Source organism: Molothrus aeneus, chromosome 9 (assembly GCF_037042795.1).
Source record: "Molothrus aeneus isolate 106 chromosome 9, BPBGC_Maene_1.0, whole genome shotgun sequence".
NCBI classification, from domain to species: domain Eukaryota; kingdom Metazoa; phylum Chordata; class Aves; order Passeriformes; family Icteridae; genus Molothrus; species Molothrus aeneus.
In genome coordinates, this window is record NC_089654.1 from 1,506,210 (window position 1) to 1,528,362 (window position 22,153).

The 22,153-nt window shown below is 53.0% G+C and overlaps 3 protein-coding genes across 3 annotated transcripts in view; 1 reads left to right on the forward strand and 2 right to left on the reverse strand.

Moving 5' to 3' along the window:
• Positions 1 to 11: 11 nt before the first annotated feature.
• On the forward strand, positions 12 to 2,460 carry INSL5 (insulin like 5). The gene is made up of 2 exons (XM_066555970.1): positions 12 to 174; positions 2,166 to 2,460. Exons 1-2 carry the CDS (start codon positions 12 to 14, stop codon positions 2,399 to 2,401), a joined length of 399 nt encoding a protein of 132 aa, XP_066412067.1. The 3' UTR covers positions 2,402 to 2,460.
• Position 2,461: 1 nt separating this feature from the next.
• On the reverse strand, positions 2,462 to 4,121 carry DYNLT5 (dynein light chain Tctex-type family member 5). The gene is made up of 3 exons (XM_066555739.1): positions 4,022 to 4,121; positions 3,823 to 3,947; positions 2,462 to 3,377 (listed from the first exon to the last, which is right to left on the reverse strand). The coding sequence occupies exons 1-3, from the start codon at positions 4,056 to 4,058 to the stop codon at positions 3,174 to 3,176; spliced, it is 366 nt and encodes a 121-aa protein (XP_066411836.1). The 5' UTR covers positions 4,059 to 4,121; the 3' UTR covers positions 2,462 to 3,173.
• Positions 4,122 to 5,157: 1,036 nt separating this feature from the next.
• Positions 5,158 to 22,153, reverse strand: part of SGIP1 (SH3GL interacting endocytic adaptor 1) — a 54,625-nt gene continuing 37,629 nt past the window's right edge. The window contains exons 18-25 of the mRNA XM_066556092.1: positions 21,149 to 21,208; positions 15,514 to 15,625; positions 14,270 to 14,425; positions 13,251 to 13,383; positions 12,724 to 12,926; positions 11,914 to 11,978; positions 11,252 to 11,416; positions 5,158 to 10,349 (exon numbers count right to left, since the gene is read on the reverse strand). Coding sequence (XP_066412189.1) covers positions 10,327 to 10,349; positions 11,252 to 11,416; positions 11,914 to 11,978; positions 12,724 to 12,926; positions 13,251 to 13,383; positions 14,270 to 14,425; positions 15,514 to 15,625; positions 21,149 to 21,208 — 917 coding nt within the window. The 3' untranslated portion in view covers positions 5,158 to 10,326. The remainder of the gene's footprint in view (positions 10,350 to 11,251; positions 11,417 to 11,913; positions 11,979 to 12,723; positions 12,927 to 13,250; positions 13,384 to 14,269; positions 14,426 to 15,513; positions 15,626 to 21,148; positions 21,209 to 22,153) is intronic.

Below are 22,153 nucleotides of genomic sequence, written 5' to 3' on the forward strand. Positions count from 1 at the left end.
ACGTTGGCAGCATGAGGGGCACCCTGCTGGCACTGGGCTGCCTCGCTCTCCTGCTCCTGGCACGGGAAGGGAGAGGGGAAGGGAGCAAGGTGAGGCTCTGCGGGAGAGACTTCATCAGAGCCGTGGTGTTCACCTGTGGCGGCTCGCGCTGGAGACGGGACCGTGCCCTGCGGGGTGAGTACAGCCATGGCCTGGGCCTGCCCTGCCTGCTGCACCCTCCATGGGATCACAGTGATCCCAGTGATCCCAGTGATCCCAGGGGCCTGCCCTGCTGCACCATCCAACAGGATCCCAGTGATCCCAGGGGCCTGCCCTGCCTGCTGCACCCTCCATGGGATCCCAGTGATCCCAGTGATCCCAGGGGCCTGCCCTGCTGCACCATCCAACAGGATCCCAGTGATCCCAGGGGCCTGCCCTGCCTGCTGCACCCTCCATGGGATCCCAGTGATCCCAGTGATCCCAGGGGCCTGCCCTGCTGCACCATCCAACAGGATCCCAGTGATCCCAGGGGCCTGCCCTGCCTGCTGCACCCTCCATGGGATCCCAGTGATCCCAGTGATCCCAGGGGCCTGCCCTGCTGCACCATCCAACAGGATCCCAGTGATCCCAGGGGCCTGCCCTGCCTGCTGCACCATCCCATGGGATCCCAGTGATCCCAGAGGCCTGCTGTGCCTGCTGCACCCTCCATGGGATCACAGTGATCCCAGTGATCCCAGTGATCCCAGGGCATCCCAGGGGCCTGCCCTGCTGCACCATCCAACAGGATCCCAGTGATCCCAGGGGCCTGCCCTGCCTGCTGCACCCTCCATGGGATCACAGTGATCCCAGGGCATCCCAGGGGCCTGCCCTGCCTGCTGCACCATTCCATGGGATCCCAGTGATCCCAGAGGCCTGCTGTGCCTGCTGCACCCTCCATGGGATCACAGTGATCCCAGGGGCCTGCTGTGCCTGCTGCACCATCCATGGGATCACAGTGATTCCAGTGATCCCAGTGATCCCAAGGGCCAGCCCTGCCTGCTGCACCATCCCATGGGATCCCAGGGCATCCCAGGGGCTGGGGAGCAGCACATCCCCTGCTCCCCTCAATCCCTGCAGCTCAACCTCCCAGCACGGGCTGCACTCTGTTCCTTCTCCTTGCAGCTTGTCTGGCTCAGCTTCCTGCACTGCTTTGCTAAGGAAAAATAATTCAGACTTCTAAGACTTTCTAAGAATTTCTAAGCTCACCTCAGGAACAGGATCCAAGGCAAGGCTACCACTGAAAATCTCTCTGCCATCTCATTTCAGTGACAAGTTTTGCTGAAGTCAGTGCAAGTGTCTTGCTATGGTCTCCATTTTCCCCACTAGAAACCAGAAACTTTATAGAACTTTGTAATTAAAGCATGTTGAATATCTGCTCTGCAATTTAAGCACCTTCACATGCTTTTGTATATATTTATACTTAATAGCACATTTCTTGATACTCAGAAAATTTTGGTTTGATGGTCAGAAAATTCAACCATTACATGCACAGCTAGACATGTACTCTAATCAAAATAAATAGGGAACAAGAAAATAACAGAGGCAGATGACAGCAACAGATGCTTTCTGCACTTCCTACATCTCCATTTTTGGAAAATTCTCTTGTAGCAGCAGCTTTAAACAAAAGTGGTAACATGGGCAACCCCCTCCCCAAAATCTGTTGAAGAACCTTGCTTTTAAAAATTGAGAGCTACTACACCTTTACAGACTGCACAAGGCCCAGAGGTACTGAGGTTCTTCAGCTGCAGCTGGACTGTAATTTCTGTGGGAACACCCAGAAATCTGGGGTAGCTGATGCCTTAATGCAACACCTGCAATTCAGGAACCCCCCAGGTCCAGCTTAACGTGCTGGTCAAGAGCCTCTGACACCTCAAATCAGAGTTTTTTCCTGGAGGAGCAATGTATTAGTGTAAGACTCAAGGCACCACAGGACACTTTTCAATATAAATCCTTGAACTCCTCAGTTTTACCACGTTGATCACAGATGATTCCTCACAGTGAGGAGTCCGTGATGTGGTGCTCTTATCAGAGGGCAACACTCAGCTCCCTGGCTGGAGCTTGGTCTGTCTTTCTAGTAAAGATAAAAAGCATGAATTACTCATCTTCCCACGAATTTTTACTTTTAGCTTCTCATTTTCCTGCAACAGAGAGTGAAAACCCCCAGCATTTCCCACACGAGGACGAAGGTGATGCTGACTTCTCACCACACCCAGAGCCGAGGCTGGGGATCCACAGAGAAGAACCCCAGGACGTCAAACCCGAGCAAGACTTGCAAAACACCAGCACAGTTCCTGTGCTCAGCAAGCGTGAGGCAGCCAAGCTGCTCGCCACATCCTGCTGCAACGTGGGCTGCAGCAGGACAGAGATCAGCTCCCTGTGCTGAAACGCAGCAGCTCGGAGTCACAGCTCCCAGGGATTAAAATAATCATGACATAAACCACACTCCTTTCAGTTGTGTTCTTTAATTGTAGCTTTTGGGTGTTCAATGTCACAGTGCACACCAGCAAGTGGCTTCAGGTTGTCTGCATTTCACAGTGTTTACAGTGGGTTAGAATTAAACTTTTAGTCATGAGTAGATGAAGTATTACTTCCCAACTAACTACTGTTCTGGTTTCAGCTTTGCCCCTAAAATGTAATCAAATAAGCAGCTTGTGATAGGTTTGTTCTCTGACTCAGGAAAACCTAACAGCAGGTTTCAGCTGGGAAATAGGGGTAGCAAAAAGTCTGGTTTCAGACTCAGAGCAAGGTGAGCCAGACCCCACCTCGGTGGAGAATGGCTGCACCAGGATAGAGTTAGGACCATCAGTACCAGCCCCAAAAGTGGGCAGGCAAAACCCATGGTTTATTCCCTAATCCAAATACTTCCAGTAATGCTTCCTGGAGGAGAACAGGGAAAGCATTACTTACAGGCAATATTCTGAAAATATTTCCCCTACAGAGCAAGCTCTGAAAGCAGCAATCAGCTGCAAAACTGTGCCATAGAAAGCCACTTCCCAGAGAAAACCCTGGGAAGGACCCTTATTCCACTCACCCAAAGGCTCACATTTCAAAGCAGGTGAGAGTACCTTGGTCCTTCACAGATATTTTCATCAACAGAGCCAGGGAAGAGTTAGGCTGAATATTAATTTCTCCTGCTGCTAAACTCCACCACCTCCCTATTCAAAATACACACCATAGACATTTGCCACAGCAAACAGCGAGGTGTTCTTGAACACGTAGGAGGAAAAGGTGTCACTCTCGGGATCCCAGAGGCACCTGCTGCTGATCTGCAGGCTCTGCCCACCCAGCTGCCCAATGTGTGCCACCACCACGATCTTGTACCTGGGCACCACCAGCGCCTTGACCCGCGCCTTAACGACCTGCGGGGAAAAACAGAATCAGTCCATATGGGTTCAAAAATGGAGATGGATTTACAGCAGGGCAAGGGGGAATGGTATTGAACTGACAAAAGGGCAGGGATGGACGGGATATTGGGAATCGGGAATTGTTCCCTGGCACAGGGTGCCCAGAGCAGCTGTGGCTGCCCCTGGATCCCTGGCAGTGCCCAAGGCCAGGCTGGACATTGGGGCTGGGAGCACCTGGGACAGTGGGAGGTGTCCCTGAGGCTGAATGAGCTTTAAGGTCCCTCCCCACCCAAACCAGCCCGTAAATCCATTAACTAACTCCTATATGTCTGCACCCTCCTCTGAGCAGCCCCTGCCGGCGCCTTGACACCGCCTCCAGCCTTTATCTTACACTTTATCGGCATTTTTGGGGGACATTTGGGACACTCATGGAGGCACAAGTGTCCCGTCCCGGTCCCACCTCGGCGATGCCCTTGGCCGCCTCCCGGCACGGCCCCGGCTCGTAGCGCCGCTCCCTCAGGGCGCTCCCCAGCACATCCCTCAGGATCTCCTCCACCGCCGCTACCGGGAAGCGCCTGGCAGGCCCTGCGGGGCAAAGCCCGAGTTTAGGAAGGAACAATCGCAGCGCTGAAGGGTTTAGAGGGGCAATCGACACCCACCCGAGCCAGGCTTGGCAGGGGATTCAGGGCCCTCCATTGCCCTCAGCTGCGTGAGGGGAGGCGGCGCCGGGAGCGAAGCCCGCCCGCCGCGTTTCCGTTCCCCGACTCCACCCTCCGAGTTCCTGGTCTTTATCCCTCCGTATTCCCGTTCCCCGCCTCTATTTCCCCGCATGCCCGGCCTCCGTTCCTCCCCATTCCCGTTCCCCGCCTCGTCCCCCCGCGTTCCCGGCCCCGCCATTCCCACCCTCATGGCTGTGAGTTCCTGCGGCTCCCCCGGTTCCCCATAGTTTCCAGCGGTACCTGTGTGTCCCCACAGCCCTCACAGGTGCCCATGGCTCCCACGGGTCCCCACAGCTCCCTGTGTGTCCCCATGGCTTCCGCATATTCCTGCAGTCCCTGGCGTTCCCAGGGCTCCCTGTGGGGAGGTTCCCATGACTCCCGCATGTCCCCATGTTTTCCACAGGTCTCTGGGTTCCTTTACAGCCCCAGAGGTTCCCATGGCTCCCACGTATCCCTACAGCTTCTCCAGCTTCTTCTGTGTCCCCACAGCTTCCACAGGTCCCTGCATGGTCCCACAACTTCCACACGTCCCCACAGCTCCCACACGTCTCCACATAAACCTAAAGGTTCCGTGTGGCCCCATGGCCTCCAAATGTCCCCACATGTTCCCACAGCTCCTTTATGTTCTCAAGGCTCCTGAGGGTCCCTGTGACCTCCTCAGGTCCCCATGGCCCCCATGGGTTCCCACAGCCCCCCAAAATGTGGGTCCCTACGGCACCCATGGGTCCCTATAGCCCACACAGTGTCCCGTGATCCCTGTGGATCCTCACAAACCCTCGTGTCCCCACAGCCCTGAAGTGTCCCCATGGCCTCCACAGGTCCCCCAACCCCACATCCCTCGTGTCCCCACAGCCCCATTCCCTCAAGCTCCATCCAGCCCCACAATCCCTATGGATCCTCATGTGTCCCCACATGCCACCCTCGACCTGTCCCCATGCTGGGACACTGCACGTAACTCCAGCAGCAATGATGGGTTTTGGGACAGGGACCCTTTTTTGGGCCAGCCTTCAATCCCTCTGCCTGCTCCTCTGTGGGTGATCCTGCACTTGGAAGCAAAACTGGCTCAGAAAAAGAAATGTTTTACATTTTTTTGTTTATTTTCAAGGAAAAAAATAATAATAATCACATTTAAATTGCAACTCAGTTGGGTATTTCATGTGGTTCTTATGTATAGAATGAATAAACTTTGTTCTGACGTGGGGATTTCTTTGTCACAATGCTCTGCATGGTAAATAATTGCATATTTGAGAGTCGGTGAAATTGGTGACGGGGAGGATGGAGGAGAGACATTTATAAAAAACAGTATTTACAAAAATGATATCCACATAGTCGTACTCTAATCTATAAGGCAAGTAACATTTAAAATATGTTGTTTCATGATTATCTTCAACAAGTCAATACAACACATTCATATTACCAGTGGTCAAATACAAAGCTTCGCTGCAGTAGTCCCTGTGCAACAAACCTGTACGTCTTTTATAGGTTGTTTGTTTTTTTTTTCTCTGAGAACAGTAGGAAAGCAGCAAAGTTTTCATCACAGACTAAGCAGTACCTAGGCCATCGTAGACTAAAGGTATAATATATCTCATTGCACGTTCAGGCAGAAAAGGCCAGCCATTCATTAACTTATTTAACTTAAATCTTAAAAATAGACCTGTGTATCTTCATCCACAAATATTTATAAACATTTTATACACGAGGGAGTTCATTAAGTGGTCCAGGGTGATACCTGGGGATATCTGATTCACTGCTGGGGTGTCACAGTGGGGTTGTCCCACATCCTGGGCTCTCCTCCCACCAGCCCTGGGAGCTTCCCAGCACATCCCAACCCAAATCCTGGCTCAGACCATGCCACATCTCCGTTTGTTTCATGTCATCCAAGCAACCAGGGGATTTCATCACCCTTACAACATTTGGGAGTGAAAAACCCCTTCCTGCGTGGATGAGGAACCCAACATGGGGGCAGCACATCCACAGCGATTCCCACTGTCCCAGAAAACCTGGATTTCCAATGGATGAACCAGGCATCCCCAACGCCTCGCTGGGATCTGGTGTGTCCCACCACATCCTGCTCGTCCCCAAGCCTTTGAAGAGCATCACACCATCCATTTGTGGTTCCAAGAACCACTGCCAGCACCATCATCCCTCCTAAAGGGACATGGGAAACCAGGCAGGAGCAGGGTGTATTCCTGCAAATATTTTTCTTGCCTTGCAGTGAAAGAATTAAAATCCTGACTGGAATAATCCTGATTATCATAAAACCTCCCCGGCTCTACACGGATTCATTTCCTTGGGAAGCCGTGAGGAAAAGAGGAACAGAAGAATTCTGGCTATGAAATGAAATCTTTGAGACAGTAATTTCTAACCTGGAAAGTAAAACAGGATGGCATTACATGTTTTGGTCATGACTAGCTTCAAAATTAGGGGTTTTAACCAATGTGTTTTCACATAAAAACCACAAAAGGGTAGGGGAAAAAATGTTTGACTCTCTCTTAAGTAAATTAAAAATCTGTCACCTTTTCAGTGCACTCCAGCCATTGAAAAATGCTTCTGCTGGGAGAAAGAGGTGGTGACTCTTTTTTTAGGATGCTCCTGCTGGAGGGATCTCAGGGAGCAGCCCAGGAAGGGTGGCAGGGGGGCTGCACCTTCCCTTCCCATCCCTGCTCTGCCTGGCTAAAAAGGGAGGGCATTCCAACAGAAACTTGCAGGTTTTCCCACTTATGTTTTAAAAGATGATAGATAAGACCTGAAAGGGCAAAGTGAAGGCAAATTAATTTCACTGGAATACCAAATGACAACAAAACCAAGAAGATGTAAACAGGGTAGTGTTATTTAAGAAAAAATGCAGACACCAAACAAAAAGCTCATTATTTGGTGACTCTTCCCACTATTGAGAGATTTCAGAGTTATTAAGAAATACTGTTAAAGTAGGAAAGTGCTCCGAAAGGTCTCCTGTGAGGAGCACCGTGAGCTGGCTGAGAGTTGTGTAAGACTCCAAGTCTGAACGAGTCCATGGGGAAAAACTCTCCTGCTCTGCCGGTGGGACCTTGACTCTACAGGTGTGGGCTGCCAAATGCCCAGGGGAAAATTCCTCTGGGAGAAGCTGCTGAGGACAGTCTAAAGGGAAATGTCCATGGAAGGAATGGAGCTGAAGCCTCTCTGTGCGTGCATTCACACATTTATGATTGAATGCCTCCTTTATTTATCCTCCTGCTCACCCAGACCGATCCTGGTGCTGCTGAGCTCGGGGGTGCCAGGGCTGGGCAGTGCCAGGGGGCTGAGCCCCTTCTCCAGCCTCAGCCTGACTTGGGAAAAGCCCTGCTGGGAAACAGAGCTGTGCTTCCCTCTGGGAGTGCTCCAGAGCTGGAGCCAGGCTGGGACACCTGGGGGGGCTCACCTGGAGAGGAGAAGGATCCAGGGAGAGCTCAGAGCCCCTGGCAGGGCCTGGAGGGGCTCCAGGAGAGCTGCAGAGGGACTGGGGACAAGGATGGAGGGACAGGACACAGGGAATGGCTCCCAGTGCCAGAGGGCAGGGATGGATGGGACATTGGGAATGAATTCCTGGCTGGGAGGGTGCTGAGACCCTGGAATAGAATTCCCAGATTTACTGTGGCTGCCCTGGATCCCTGGCAGTGCCCAAGGCCAGGCTGGAGCAGCCTGAGACAGTGGGAGGTGTCCCTGCCATGGCAGGGGTGGAACAGGATGATTTTTAAGATCTCTTCCCACCCAAACCAGTCTGGGATCTGTGTGGAACCAAACCAGTGCCATTTCACCTCTCTGTGAGGGGCCAGGCAACCCCAAACAGATGAATTCCCTGCAAATACACAGATTTTCCTTCCTAAAAGCTGAGGTGAAGCTGGCAGAGCTCTGAGAATGCCCTGAGCACTACAGGTCCCTCTCTGGAGCCAGGTGCTCTCGCCAAACTCCCAACAAACCCCAGGGCACTCTGAGAAAACCCTGTGCCAAAAACTGGCAAGAGCAGTGTGGAAAAACCTGTCCCAAATCGCTGCTTTTGGTCCCAGTGTCACAGGGTTGGTGTCACTGCCAGTGCCTGGAGCTGGGACTGTGTCCCTGTGGGGCTGGGAGTGCTGGCACATCCCACATGTCCCAGAAATAGGACAAAATGTCCCAGGCTGTTCCCATCTCTCTCTCCAGGCCGTGAGGGCTGCGTCCCCAAAAAGTGACTGACCTCTGTTTTGTTCATCAGCTCAAACAGGATGGGCTTGGGAGCTTTGGGTTATGGGTTTTTCTGTTTAAAAAGCACTCAAAAACCCAATGCTAATGTAAACACCTTGTCTTTCAAATGAAATATAAAGTAAAATCTCTATGTTCTGGTAATATTTACATTATAAATCCATTTTTTTTCAGGTCTATGCCATAGATCCCTTTTGGAAGGATAGGTTTGGAGCAATTGTACACACCATAAACCTGATTCTTAGGGTTTGCCCCTATATTTCTGTGTCAGAAAGGGGTGAGCTGCACACTTTATACAAATTTCCAGTTCAGGGGGAAAATCATTCATGGAGTGGAACACTTGGGAGTGCACTCCCAAAATCTGTGAGGATGTGGGAAGCTGCAGGAGCAAATTGTGCTTTTCCTTTCCTGCTGCTGCCTTCTGTCATCTCACACACAGCTCACCCCCCAAATCTCAGCCTGGGAGCCACCTCACACCTGAAATATCCCCACATTTCCTTCTTTTCCCTTAAGATGGGCACAGATCTCTGTTTTCCTTCATCAAACCGCTCCGTGAGCAAGCACTTCCCAACATGCCCAGGCTGTGTTCCAATGTAAATTCACCACTCTAATCCTGGCAACACTTGGAAAATCACCACTTTCTGTCACCTTACACATTCCCAAAGTCCCAGCACCCCATTCGTGGATGCTCCTCTGTGCATCTGTGTTGAATTTCACAAAGGTTCCTTCAGTTTTCTTCCCAAAATTGCCAAATTCTCCTGTTTCACGAGCCCAGCTCAGCAGCTGCAGCACATGAATGCCACCAACGCTCTCACCGTGCTGCCAGGAGTGGGATGAGGCTGAGATCCACAGGAATGAGCAGCACTCAGTGGGACAGGGAAAACACAGAGAGATAATATTTTGTCCCCCATTCTCCAGTTTAGCACTTCCATATGTTTTCCCATCTCTACAAGACAGCTGCTCCCAGTGCTGGCGAGCTGGGCTCCTGCCCTGGCTGCTACCAACAGCCCCCGTGCTGCTCCTGCTCCCTGGGGAATCCTTTCCCAGTGTTTTCCATACACATTTCCCTGCCTGAGTGCTAAAATAGAGAAGCAGGTGCGGCTGCAATCCTTTAAAGCATTTTCTAAACCCGTAGAGCTTTCAAAAATGGGGGGCAAAGGCAGAAAAAAGCCAGCAAAGCAACGTAAAAACCGAACGTCTGGAGGCAGCTGGGAAAACACATCCTTGAGGCCAACAGTGACACTTTGTGCCCGTGCTGGGAGCTCAGAGGGACCACCCAGCCTCTTTGCTGCTTCTTTCCTCATCTGTATCCCTGCAAAATACACGGGCACGGGGCAGGGAAGAGCTGCTGGGATTCCAACAGGGAATCTGCAGCTGTAAGAGAACACGGAGCTGGAAATTGGGAGTCAATACTCCTTGCAGAAGTGAGATTTCTTTCCTGGGAGACTGTCCTAGGAACCTCCACCTTTCCAAGAGTATTTTTCTGGAGTTAAACCAGCTAAACCTGAAGGTTTTTATTGATTGCTGTGAGACGTACTAAGGACTGAAGGAAAATTAAATCAGCCTGTGGGCCCTACTGAACTCTCTTTTGATGAGGCACCCCCTTCATAACAGCTACCAGTATCGTATTTAAATTGTATATATTGACAAAATGCAATCTACCTCTGTAAGCATTGTGCCATTCAACAGTACTACTATTAGATTTATATACCACAGTTTAAATTACATCCATTTCATGAATGGTAAAATGCTAAAACTCAAGTGTCTAACTGCCAAAATACAGCCTTACTGGAATGAGTACAATTTACAAATACAATAATTACATTTTAAAACCATTAACAATGTTACATCTAGAAGTAAATACTGGAGGACTGGTCAAGATGGTGTTTTCCAAGGAAAAAAAATGCTGAAAGTTGTTGACACTTCCAACAGAAATGTCCCGAGTGCAGGATTTAGTTCATTTTACTTAAACTGTAATTAAAACCCGTTCCACGCACATCAGTCCTTGGGTATTTTCCATAGTATTTTCCATGGACTTGCATAAGCTTCCATCAGTTATCCGCCAAATATTTACCTAGAAACGGGATCAGAAATCAGCTGGGGGGAGGGAGCAGCCCTGATTCCCAGGAGTTTTTGCCCACCTCCACCAGCCCTTCCTGCCCACGGGAAAATCCTTGTTATTCTCTGTAACCATGAGGAAAAATCCTCATTATTCTCTACAGCCATGAGGAAAAATCCTCGTTATTCTCTGCAGCCATGAGCATGAGGAAAAATCCTTGTTCTCTACAGCCATGAGGAAAAATCCTCGTTATTCTCTACAGCCATGAGGAAAAATCCTCGTTATTCTCTGCAGCCATGAGCATGAGGAAAAATCCTTGTTATTCTCTACAGCCATGAGGAAAAATCCTCGTTATTCTCTACAGCCATGAGGAAAAAATCTTTGTTATTTTCTGTAGCAATGAGGAAAAATCCTCGTTATTCTCTGCAGCCATGAGGAAAAATCCTCGTTATTTTCTGCAGCCATGAGGATGAGGAAAAATCCTCGTTATCCTCTACAGCCATGAGGAAAAATCCTTGCTATTCTCTACAGCCATGAGGAAAAATCCTCGTTATTCTCTACAGCCATGAGGAAAAATCTTTGTTATTTTCTCCAGCAACGAGGAAAAATCCTCATTATTCTCTACAGCTATGAGGAAAAAATCTTTGTTATTTTCTGCAGCAATGAGGAAAAATCCTCGTTATTCTCTGCAGCAATAGGGCAAAAGCTCTTCCTGGAGGTGCCCTGGAGATGCCACCCTTGCCTTTCATGCGGGAGCAGGCGTGAGCCATGAAGCCCAAGGCTGGCAGGTGGCAGCAGGGTTTATTTCACGCAGGCTGTCCGTCTGTCCCCCCTGCCCGAGCTGCAGTGCGCAGACACACAGCAGCAGCGCTCCCGGCATCCCGGCACGGCCGGAGGGGACCTGCGGGGTCACTCACCTGCCGCAAACCTCTTCTTGATGAGGGAGAAGCGGTAGCCGGCGCCCACCAGCTCGATGTCGCAGCTGGACAGGGTGCTGCCCTCGCTGGTGAACTGCACGGCCAGCGGGGCCGGCGAGCTGGGCCCCTCCGACAGCTGGAACCGCGCCAGCAGCGACCCCACACCTGCGATGGAGACCCCAGAGACCCCGGTGAGCGCCGAGAGAGGGGCACTCGGAGCATCCCGGCACGGACGGGGCACGGCCAAAGCGCCACCCCAGCCGCAGCATCCCCGGGCGGGCACAGCCAAACCCCCCACCCGCCCAGCAGCGTTCGGCCTTTCACACATCCCAGCGCTAGGAACAGCGCTCCACCTGGAAAACCTCCTGTGGGAGACAGCGACCACCCAGCGGGGCCTCAGCCTCCCTCAGAGGGGAGCCGAGGACTTGGCACCCCACCACATCCCGGCCCGGTGTGTGAATGCCCCTCAGGATGCCAACGTGGCTGGCAAAGCAGCGCTGGTGGCACTTAGCCCTGCTTTTTAAGCTCCAAAATTAAATTGCTTTGTCCCCAGCAAGCCCCAGCAGGAACCCAAGTGTCTGGGCTCCTGTGCTGGCACCCTCAGCGGGTCCATGCCTGCCTGAAGGATTCCGAGATAATGACGTGCATATTTGCAGGATTACCTCCGTTTTCTGACTTCTGGGAGATATCAGGGATCTTCCACAATATCCTTTGCTGTTCAGCATTCCTGCAAACACATGGAGAAGAGCATTTCTGTAGGAATCAAGAAATTGCCAAGGAGTAATTTGAATTTTGCTCAAGGCTAGTGGTGGGGTGAGGAACTACTCTGGTGCTGCTCTCTGGAGCAGCAATTCTGGGAGCTTGGATTTGGGTTTCACAGCAAGTGAAAGTTCAAGTCATGGTTGGACTTTGTAGTCTTAGAAGGCTTTTCCAAACAAAATATTTGTATGATTGTTATGAGGATTGCAGGTGAGCAAGAGACATGGAAATGTGCCAGTGCCTATGGCAGCGACAGCCACACATCCTTCCATGAATCCCAGACTGCTTGGGTTGGAAGGGACCTTAAAACTCATCCCAGTGCCACCCCTGCCATGGCAGGGACACCTCCCACTGTCCCAGGATGCTCCCAGCCCCAATGCCCAGCCTGGCCTTGGACATTCCATGGATCCAGGGGCAGCCACAGCTGCTCTGGGCACTCTGTGCCAGGGCCTGCCTGTGCATCCCTCTAGACCCTGGGTAAAACAGCCAAAACACAAAATAAGGGCTGATGCTCTGCTGCCTGCACGTGTCCCTTCATCTCTGACCATTTTCTTGTGGGAATGGCAAGAGAAAGGGAATCAGAGTGCGGTTAAACCTTTCCTCCTACAAGAGGAGGGCAGGTTTGGGTCCCCATCGTGTCCCCAGCTCCCACTCACAGACCCTCCTGCAGCAGGATGGGGATTCTGGGCAGGGGCAGGATGAGCAATCCCTACCAGACAGCAGGAGGAAGCACAGCTTGAAGTTTGGTTACTCCTCCGTCGACGGGGACGAGGAACTGGACGTTGTTTAGAGCTACAGGCGTGGTCATTGCCTCTGTATTGTATTTGTAGTCGATGCGCAGGTCAGTGCTTGCAGGGTCACACCGCCAGCTCACTGCAAGGTTTAATGGAGTAGACTGAATACCCTGGGCAGACACCTTCCAAAATGACAGAAAAAACATTTAGTTTCCGTAGGGCTGAAGGGAGAAATCCCATTTTACAGACGCGGACATCGCACTTGGAGGCAAGACCTTGAATTCCCCCTGAATTTAGTACTGGGCTTAAAGCCAGACAACCCAGTGCCACACAGAAGGGACAGTGGGACAACAAGCCCCCACCTCACATTAGCTCCACTCTGCACTAGGGAAACACCATTTTTCACATTTACCATTTTGTATTTTACATTTACCATTTTTTACAGCCATAATCAGCACACTTTTTTTTTTTTCCCCCACAGTTTTATCTCACAAAAAAACCCCTACCTGGTATTTGAGCATATCCACATTGTAATAGGTGGCTTGAGGTTTCTGTTCCGATACCTTCTTTAGGTGAGTCATCAGATTTGGCATGTTGACCCAGAACTCCTTGGAGTTGGAGTCACTCTGCACGTTGTCACTGCACAGAGGAGAAGGAACCCTTTGGATAACCTGCCTGGGCAGGAGAGGGCTGTTCTACACAGCACAGGGTCTGCCCTCAATCCCACCTCCAGAGGAACACTGGCTCCCTCCCACCCAGCTCTGGCTTCTCCTGATCCATCTGTGCTGGGATTCAAAACCCCCCTGTCCGGGGCTGATCCCCCAGTGTGGGCAGCAGCAAAGGGGGGATTCTGCCCCTCTGCTCCTCCCAGGTGAGGCCCCACCTGCAGAGCTGCCCCAGCCCTGGGGCCAACATCAGCAGCACCTGGAGCTGCTGGAGAGAGCCCAGAGGAACCCATGGGGCTGCTGCAGGGCTGGAGCCCCTCTGGAGCCAGGCTGGGACACCTGGGGGTGCTCCCCTGGAGAGGAGAAGGATCCAGGGAGAGCTCAGAGCCCCTGGCAGGGCCTGGAGGGGCTCCAGGAGAGCTGCAGAGGGACTGGGGACAGGGAATGGAGGGACAGGACACAGGGAATGGCTCCCAGTGCCAGAGGGCAGGGATGGATGGGATATTGGGAATTGGGAATTGTTCCTGGCAGGGTGGGCAGGCCCTGGCACAGATGCCCAGAGCAGCTGGGGCTGCCCCTGGATCCCTGGCAGTGCCCAAGGCCAGGCTGGACAGGGTTTGGAGCAGCCTGGGACAGTGGAAGGTGTCCCTGCCCATGGGATAATCCTGATACCAGGATAATCCTGATGATCTATCAACCCAAACCATTCTGGGATTTCATCGGGTATTTGAGTGTTTGAGAGTTTCACTCCCACAATCAGTGCATCTCCCAAGGAAGACACTTCAGGCCATGTATTTCTGCAAGCACCCCCGTTTTCCCGGAATGCCAGCCTCCCCTGGGATGCTGCTGGGAATGCTCACCAGCAGAGGAGCTGGGGGTTTGGCAGCACGTGCTCCAGCCTGTTGAAGTTGAGCACGCGGAAGGTGAGCACGGCCGGGGCGGGGTTGTTGGCAAAGTGTCGGGTGATGCCCGCCGGGAAGGACAGCACCATCTCCCCCGTGATCTTCACGATGCACCTGCAGCACAGAGAGCCAGGGGGAGCAAAGGGGGCTCAAAATGCAGCAGCGAGGGGGGGCTGGCACCATGGATGGTGTGGGGACAGTCCCCCCTCCCCACCCGACACATCTGAGCCCCTGGTGGCCTCAGAGAGACCAGAAACAGCACAAGGGCTGAAAGGGATCTTCTTAAATAAACCCTGTTTGAAGCTTCTTATTTTTGCTGTCATTCAGAATTTCAGCGAAATTAATTTGTCTTTGGTCTTCCCTTTTGGGTTTTATCTATTAGAGGGTCTTAAAACATAGGTGGGAAACCCCTCCAGGTTTCTATTGGAATGCCATCCTGTTTTGGCCAGGCACGGGAGGGAAAGGCTGCAGCCCCCCTGCCACCCTTCCTGTGCTGCCCTCTGAGATTCCTCACACAAAGTCCTCACCTCCCTTTCTCACAGCAGGGACAGTTTTAAGTGGGGCACCACAGCAGTGTCCTGCCCCTGGACACCCCAGACCACATCACCTCCTGTCCTGATGCCTCAGGTTTAGCTTTATATTTTCACATTCTGTGCTGCTTTAGTGTGTGGGTCTGGGCTTCACATCAGGGGATGCTGAGCTCTGTGCACAGAGCAGGGAGACAAAACAATTCCTGCTCCAGCTGGGCACCAAGGACAAATGATCCAAATCTCAGCCCCAGAGCACAAACCCCGTGGGCTGGAGAGAGAAAAACAAGCAGGGTGGGACTGCAGGGGCTAAAGCTGGAATGGGACAATGAACTGCAAGGTGCAAATGGAGCAGAACTGATCCCAGGGACAGAGCCCGTGCCCGGCCGTGCATTTTGGGGCCATTTTGGTTCATCTTGGGTGCTGCCCAAGGTGGATCCATGGAGGAGATGCTTTGAATAAATCCCTGCTTTATTCTGGAACTCTGCCCAGCCTCTGCTTTGGGGCAGCCTGCACAAGGCATCAGTTTGTGGCTGCCCAGGTGGGACAGAAAGTATCTGGAAAACCCCCTGGACCAGAGCCAGAGGAAGGCCTCAGTGCCCTGCTCATCCCTGACAAACCCCTCATGCCCCGCACTGTCCCCACGGCAGGGACACCCCCGGGGTCAGCACCTACTTGTTGGGGTCAGCCCCTTTGAAGTACGCGTTGACCGTTTCGGTGAAGGCGGCGGCCACGGGCAGGGTGTCCTGTGCCCCCATGGTCAGGGGGCTGGGGCCCCGTGATGAGCCTGAAACAGAGCAAAGAACCCCCCTTGGCACCTGCCGGGCACCTCTCCGTGCCCCCAGCCTGACTCCATGGGCAAAGAATCACCAGAACCCCCCAGGCTTCGGATGAGGCTTTAAAACGTTTGGGAAATGATCTCTGCCCCCGCCGCGCTGCCGAAAGCAAGCAAAGAAAAGGATGGAGGAGGCCAGGTGGGAGCAGCATGCGGGGCTGCCTCACGGCAGGCTTTGCATGACAGTTTTTGCAGTCGCTTTTTGGGGCCCGCAACAAGGGGCTGGGGGGTTCATTGTGTCACCCTGGGGATCGGGGTGTTGGCAGTGTCCCCCTGATGTCCCCCTGAGCTGAGGGGGTTGCTGCAATCCCCGACACACTCTGCTCTGCTCTCCTCTCCTGCCCTGCGGATGCCTGGAGCATCCTCCACACCCCGCTCGCTCCACGAAACCCTCAGTGCCTGACGAGAAATCTGCAAATCATCAGAAACCTGGAAAAACAGAGGCTCTGGCACAGCTTGTCCAGAGAAACTGTGGCTGTCCCTGGATCCCTGGAAGTGTCCAAGGCCAGCTTGGACAGGAGCCACCTGGGATAGTGGAAGCTGGAACAAGCTGGAACGAGCTGAGATTTAAGGTTCTTTCCAAACCAAACCATTCTAGGATTCCGTGATTTGGGAAAGGGAAAAGCTTGCCTTGGTGTTGCTGTGCATCCTTGTACACTTGCCAGGCTCTAAAATAACTCAGCCCTGCAGGATCACACACAGGTTTCCCTTTGCTGGCCAGGAATTGTTGTTTCCAAAAGACATTTGAGGATGAAGTCATCACTGCAAGTGCTCCTCAGGAGCTCCAGGTGTGCTGGAAATCCTCTGAGGGACCTTAAGTCCTGTGCCCACCACCAAGGGGTTGGCACAGCCAAGCCCACACCTCTTCCCCATGGAAAGTATCCAAAGATCAGCCCAGATGTCCAAGGTGTTGATCCCACAGACACCCAAAAAATCCTGGAGAGGTCACTCCCTGCCCTGGCACCGCCCTTCAGCCTCATCCATTTCCTGCAATGCACCATTTTTGAACCTTTTTTAAATACCACATCCTGTACACCGGGTGAAGCATGAGGATTATTTTGCCTCAAATCTGCTAAAAAGGAACAGCAAAGGACTCCAGAGGGGCAGCTTATCCAGGGATCCCCTCAGTCCATCACCATCCTGCCAGGCGGGTGGAAAGGGGGACAGATCCAGCCTGGGCTTTGCTCGGAGGACACGAGCACCTGCCAGCTCCAGCCAAAGCTGTAGGAATTCCAAAGCCACAGGAATTCCAACAGGAGCCCCAGGAAGGGCAGCACTTCCACAGGCAGAGGATAAGGGAGAAGCAAAGCTGAGCAAAACGTGTCACGTTCCTGGTGAGCTCTTCTGCTTGGGCCATCCTCAGAAATGGTCCCTTCCCTTCTTCCTCTGCTACTGCCCCAGAGAATAAACAGGGGTTTGGGAGCAGGAAATTGGGATTTGCAACATCCCCTGGGGGAAGCCCTTCTGTCACTTCAATCACACTTTGAGTTTGGGTACATTAATGGGAGAAATGATGGTTTCCACCAGCAGGGAGGAACCCTCACACCTCCCCCAGGCACCCACGTTAATGGATCAATCCTAAGTGCTCTTTCCTGGAGGCACAGATGAGGGATTTTCCCTTCCAGTGCCTAATGCAGCCTAAAAGTGTCAAACACTGATGCAGCCACACGTGTCCCTCTCGGTGCCACCCCCGGGGGGATCAGGGATTGCAGCTGCAGCCGGGATGGGGGCGCTCAGGGAGTGGGTCCTGCTGTTCCTGGAACACCTCACCCACACACACCAGAGCCATGGCCACACACACATTCATTATCCTAACGAGCCCAGAGCCTCCTGCTCTGAGGCCACAGCCCAGGATATCCATCAGGGATTCCTTGGTGGAATTCCCACTGAAGAACAGACACAGTTCCAGATGAGGGGATGGTCCCCAAAATCACAGGACACTGCACCCCAGAACTCCATGACTGAGGGGCCATGCAGGTCAACACACACATTTTCTAAAAATCCTTCCCAAAGACACCACTGGGAGCAAATCCTTGCTCCGTACCCACGGCAATGACTCCTCAGAGCATCAAACACAGCCAATATCCTGGCAGTGGGACATTCCCACTGCATCCCCCTGGAAATTCACAGAATTCCCAGAAACACAGGATTCACAGAATCACAGAATCACCAGGTTGGAAGAGACCTCCAAGATCATGGAGTCCAGCCCAGCCCCAGCACCCCAACTCGACCCTGGCACCCAGTGCCACATCCAGGCTTTGTTAAACACACCCAGGCATGGGGACTCCACCACCTCCCTGGGCAGCCATTCCAGAACTTTATCACCTTTCTGGAAAAAACTTTTTCCTGCTATCCAACCTGTATTTCCCTTGGTGCAGCTTGAGACTGTGTGCTCTGGCTGTGTCAGTGCTGCTGCAGAAAGAGCCCAGCCCCAGCTGAGCACAGGCACCTTTCAGGAGCTGTGAGAGTGATGGGGGCAGCCCTGAGTCTCCTTTTCTCCAGGCTGAGCACCCCCAGCTCCCTCAGGGGTTCCTCACAGGGTTTGTGTTCCCAGCCCCTCTTCAGCCTCATTGTCCCCTCTGGACACTCTTGAGTGTCTCACTGTCCTTCCCAAACTGAGGGGGCAAAACTGGACACAGCACTCAAGGTGTGCCCTCACCAGATGGGATCTAAAAACACCCACAAGGTCTGGCTATGGAGGAGGTGCCAACCAGCAGAGGAGCCTCAGGCTCGGCTCCTAGGGAAGGCACAAGAAAGGGCTTGGCAATGGAATCATCATTCCTTGGAGAATGCACTCCCCAAATGCACAAATTCCAGCTCAGCTTAGCCTGGACCCTGCACCAGGCCATGGAACGTGGGCCAGGGGTCTGCCACAGCACCCACTCTTCTCATCTTTCATCTCTCCTTTTCCCTCTGTCCCTCTGCATCTGCATCCTTGATTCTCCAGGATGAAAAATCAGGAATAACCAGGGAGATCTCCTGGATCCCCAGGCTCAGCTGGGATGTGGGAATGTGAGTCCATCTGAGCAGCAACAACAGCAAAACATCCTCATTTCTAATAGTCTGAAGGTCATGTGGGTGGAATTGGGGTTCTTGGTTCCCTCCACTCTTCCCTCATGAATCCATAAATCCTTCTCTTCATGGGTCTGGCAATAAATTAATTTTTACACTCATGTTTTCACTAAAAAATAAAAGTATAAACTAATATAAGCATTGCAATTATTGTCCAGAAACCTGAGAGAGTTGCTGTGGCACAGTTCCACCCCAAACGTGCCTTTTCAGCTCCTGCTTCAAAAGTCATTTTTATAAACATTTCATTTACACAAATGACCTGATAATAACAGAGAAAAAAAATAAATCCACTTTATGGAGCTTTGGATCCAGCCATAAGCAGCAGACCAGCTTAATTTGCCTTATTTTTCCCCACAAAAAAGGTGGAAAATGCAGCTGTGGAGTAGTCAGGGATCCCAGAACATGAGAGCATCACCACATCTCCTTCCACACAGGGACAAACTGCCCCACGTTCATCAAGCACGTGGATCTTGCCACAAGAAACCCAGCCAAGTCCAGAAAGAAGCCATAATTTCCCTTCTGGCATTCCACGCCCTGGGTTCCAGACACCAAACTCAGCAGATCTCCTCTCACTTCCCTGCACGTGAAGTTTATATTTTTTTTCTTTTCAAGTTGGGCTTAAACATTTAGAGCTCAATGAGGAAATCCAGCGTGTGGAAGCGAGACAGCTCCTTGCTGGGCTGTGGGATGATCCTGGGGCATTCCTGGGATAATCCCACGCCAGCTCCAGACCATTCACACCACCAGAACCAAGGCCAAGAGTTCCAGTACAACGTTAAGATGCCAAGGCACAGGAAAAGCACCAAACGTGCAGCGCTGGTGTTGGACTGAGCGAGGGGCAGGGAGGAAGCAGGGGGAATGTGGAGCTGGAATATTCCTGCTGAGGGATAACACTGTCCATGCTGTCTTCAGCTCTTCTCAGAGCTCCCAACAAGCCCTTGACAAAGGAAATCCAAACAGGGATTTTGGGTGGAAACTGCAAAACTGCCCCGAGCACCAGGAGGAAGCAGCTCCTCCATGACCTCTCCTGGCTCTAAACTGGGAGATGTCCTTGGAGCAGGGACATCAAAGTGGAAATTGTCAGAGTGGGGACCTCATAAAAAGGAGGAAAGGAAGGACCTAAACCCCCTGGTCACCCCCTTGATCCCTGCCTTCTGCTGCTGCTCAGCCATCACTGTCACCAGGATGGGTTTGCTCCATGTTCCCAAGGATCCCATGCCAGGCAGTGCCATCCTGGGCCACTGCTGAGCCATTCCCCAGCCAGGCAGTGCCATCCTGAGCCATTCCCCAGCCAGGCAGTGCCATCCTGGGCCACTGCTGAGCCATTCCCCAGCCAGGCAGTGCCATCCTGAGCCATTCCCCAGCCAGGCAGTGCCATCCTGGGCCACTGCTGAGCCATTCCCCAGCCAGGCAGTGCCATCCTGAGCCATTCTCCAGCCAGGCAGTGGCATCCTGGGCCACTGCTGAGCCATTCCCCAGCCAGGCAGTGCCATCCTGGGCCACTCCTTTCATCCCCAGCCAGGCAGTGCCATCCTGGGCCATTCCCCAGCCAGGCAGTGCCACCCCAGGCCCCTCCTTTGCAAGAGGGGACACTTTGGGAATCCCACACGGAACCATCCCCCGGCTCTGCCTGCAGGCACCACAGCAGCTCGCAGGTGCTTCCCTGGGATTCGCGGGAATCCCTCCCCGCTGCAGGCAAACCCCTGCCTCTCCTTCTGCTGTTAAAAGGAAATGTTGGCTCCGTGCCTGCGGGACGAGGCTGCCCCCAAAGCCTCGGGGAGCTCTGGGATGTGACACTGCTCGGAGAAGGTGCCATCGGCCCCAAACCGAGGTTTTCCCCTCCCCAGCGCCCCTCATCCACGAGGGACACCCAACACCTGCAGCCGAGCACCCCAGCAGCACAGCCTGGCCCGGCTCGGGGCACCCCATCCTGGAGCCCTTCCTGCCGAGCAGCGGGGCGGGAGAAGCGGAGGGGGCAGCGGACGCGGCTCCTCGGGGTTTGGATTGCCCAGAGCCAGCTCCGGGAGCTGGCAGGGTCAGGTTCCTCGGCAGTGCAAGCGGCTCCGCTCCCTGGTTTTCACCTCCGTCTGGGAATATTCGCAATGTTCCTTTGGGCTTTTGGTTTGCTTGGGTCGGATTTTTTTTTTTTTTTTTAATGAAATGAACGAGGAAAAAAAAAAAAAAGAGATCAGCAGATCAGCGGGACAAATGGCACAAACCAAATCAAATCAAAAGGATTCCGGTCGGATTGGCGATGTCATCTAAGTAGCCATAGCATTCCGCACGGGAAGCTGGGTTGGATGGAGCCCGGAAAGCTGGATTGGATGGAGCCTTGGAAGGGAACCCCGGGAGCGAGAGAGCGAGGGAAGCGAGCGGTTACCGGCTGTGCTTTGCACTACTTACCTTCGAAAGTCAAATAAAACTTTCCTCTGTCAAACCAAACGAGGGAAGGCTGTTCATTCTCTGTATGGCCAGGAGTTGAAGCGGGATGGGAAAGGTTAAGGAGAGGGAGAGAGAAGGACACAGTGTGAGTCACAGAGCAGGTCATTAATGTCGCTACGGGGAGGGGGCGAGGCGCTGCAGGGCGGTCACACGTGCAGGGACAGGGGCGTGACACCGGCCGCCGGCTGGGGGACAGAAAGCGGGAAGCAAAGCTATGGAAGCCCAGTTGGAAGAGTCGTTCTGCCCGCTGGGTGAGCGGTTTGCAGGGGTGTTCTCGCTTTTTTTTTGGCCGCGGTAGAAGAGGTTTGTCGGCTCATGCGCTCCGGGTTGTGCCTGCGCGGAGCGGTGCCGGCGCTCCTCAGCATTCCCGGCGGGATGCTGCTCCGCATGCCACCCCGCAGTGACACTCAGGGACAGTGACACGTGGCTGTTTGCTCTCGCATCTCAGGACACGACACTTGCAGAGAACCGGACACACGCACACAGAGCAGCAGATCCTAGCTGGAGCCTTCCCTTCCCATCACAGCCAGCTCCCTGCGCTCCCGCCGCCTCCAGAGGCACCACGCTGGAATAACTCGGGATGTGAGGGCGGGAGGGGGGGCGTGGGGCAAACAGCTTCTGGAGCTGCTAAATGAACCTTTTGGAATTCGGGAGGTGCCAACCTTCCACCTCCAAGTCCTTTGAGTCGCTGAGAAACTGTCATGCAAGGTGCTGCGAGCGGTGGGTGCCGCTCCGAAGGCGGAATTCTCGGCAATTCCCTGCTAGTACAGTACCTGCCGGCGTTTCACTGCGCCCTTCAAACGCGGGCAGTTTGTCAATAAAAGCATCATCCTCTGATAACACAAGCAGAAGAAACGCAAAGGAAACAAAAAAAGAAAGAAAAAAAAAAGAAAAGAAAGGAAAAAAAAGAGCACAAAAAGAATGAAAACACGGATCCCAAGTGAAACCAAGCAGCACACTTGTATC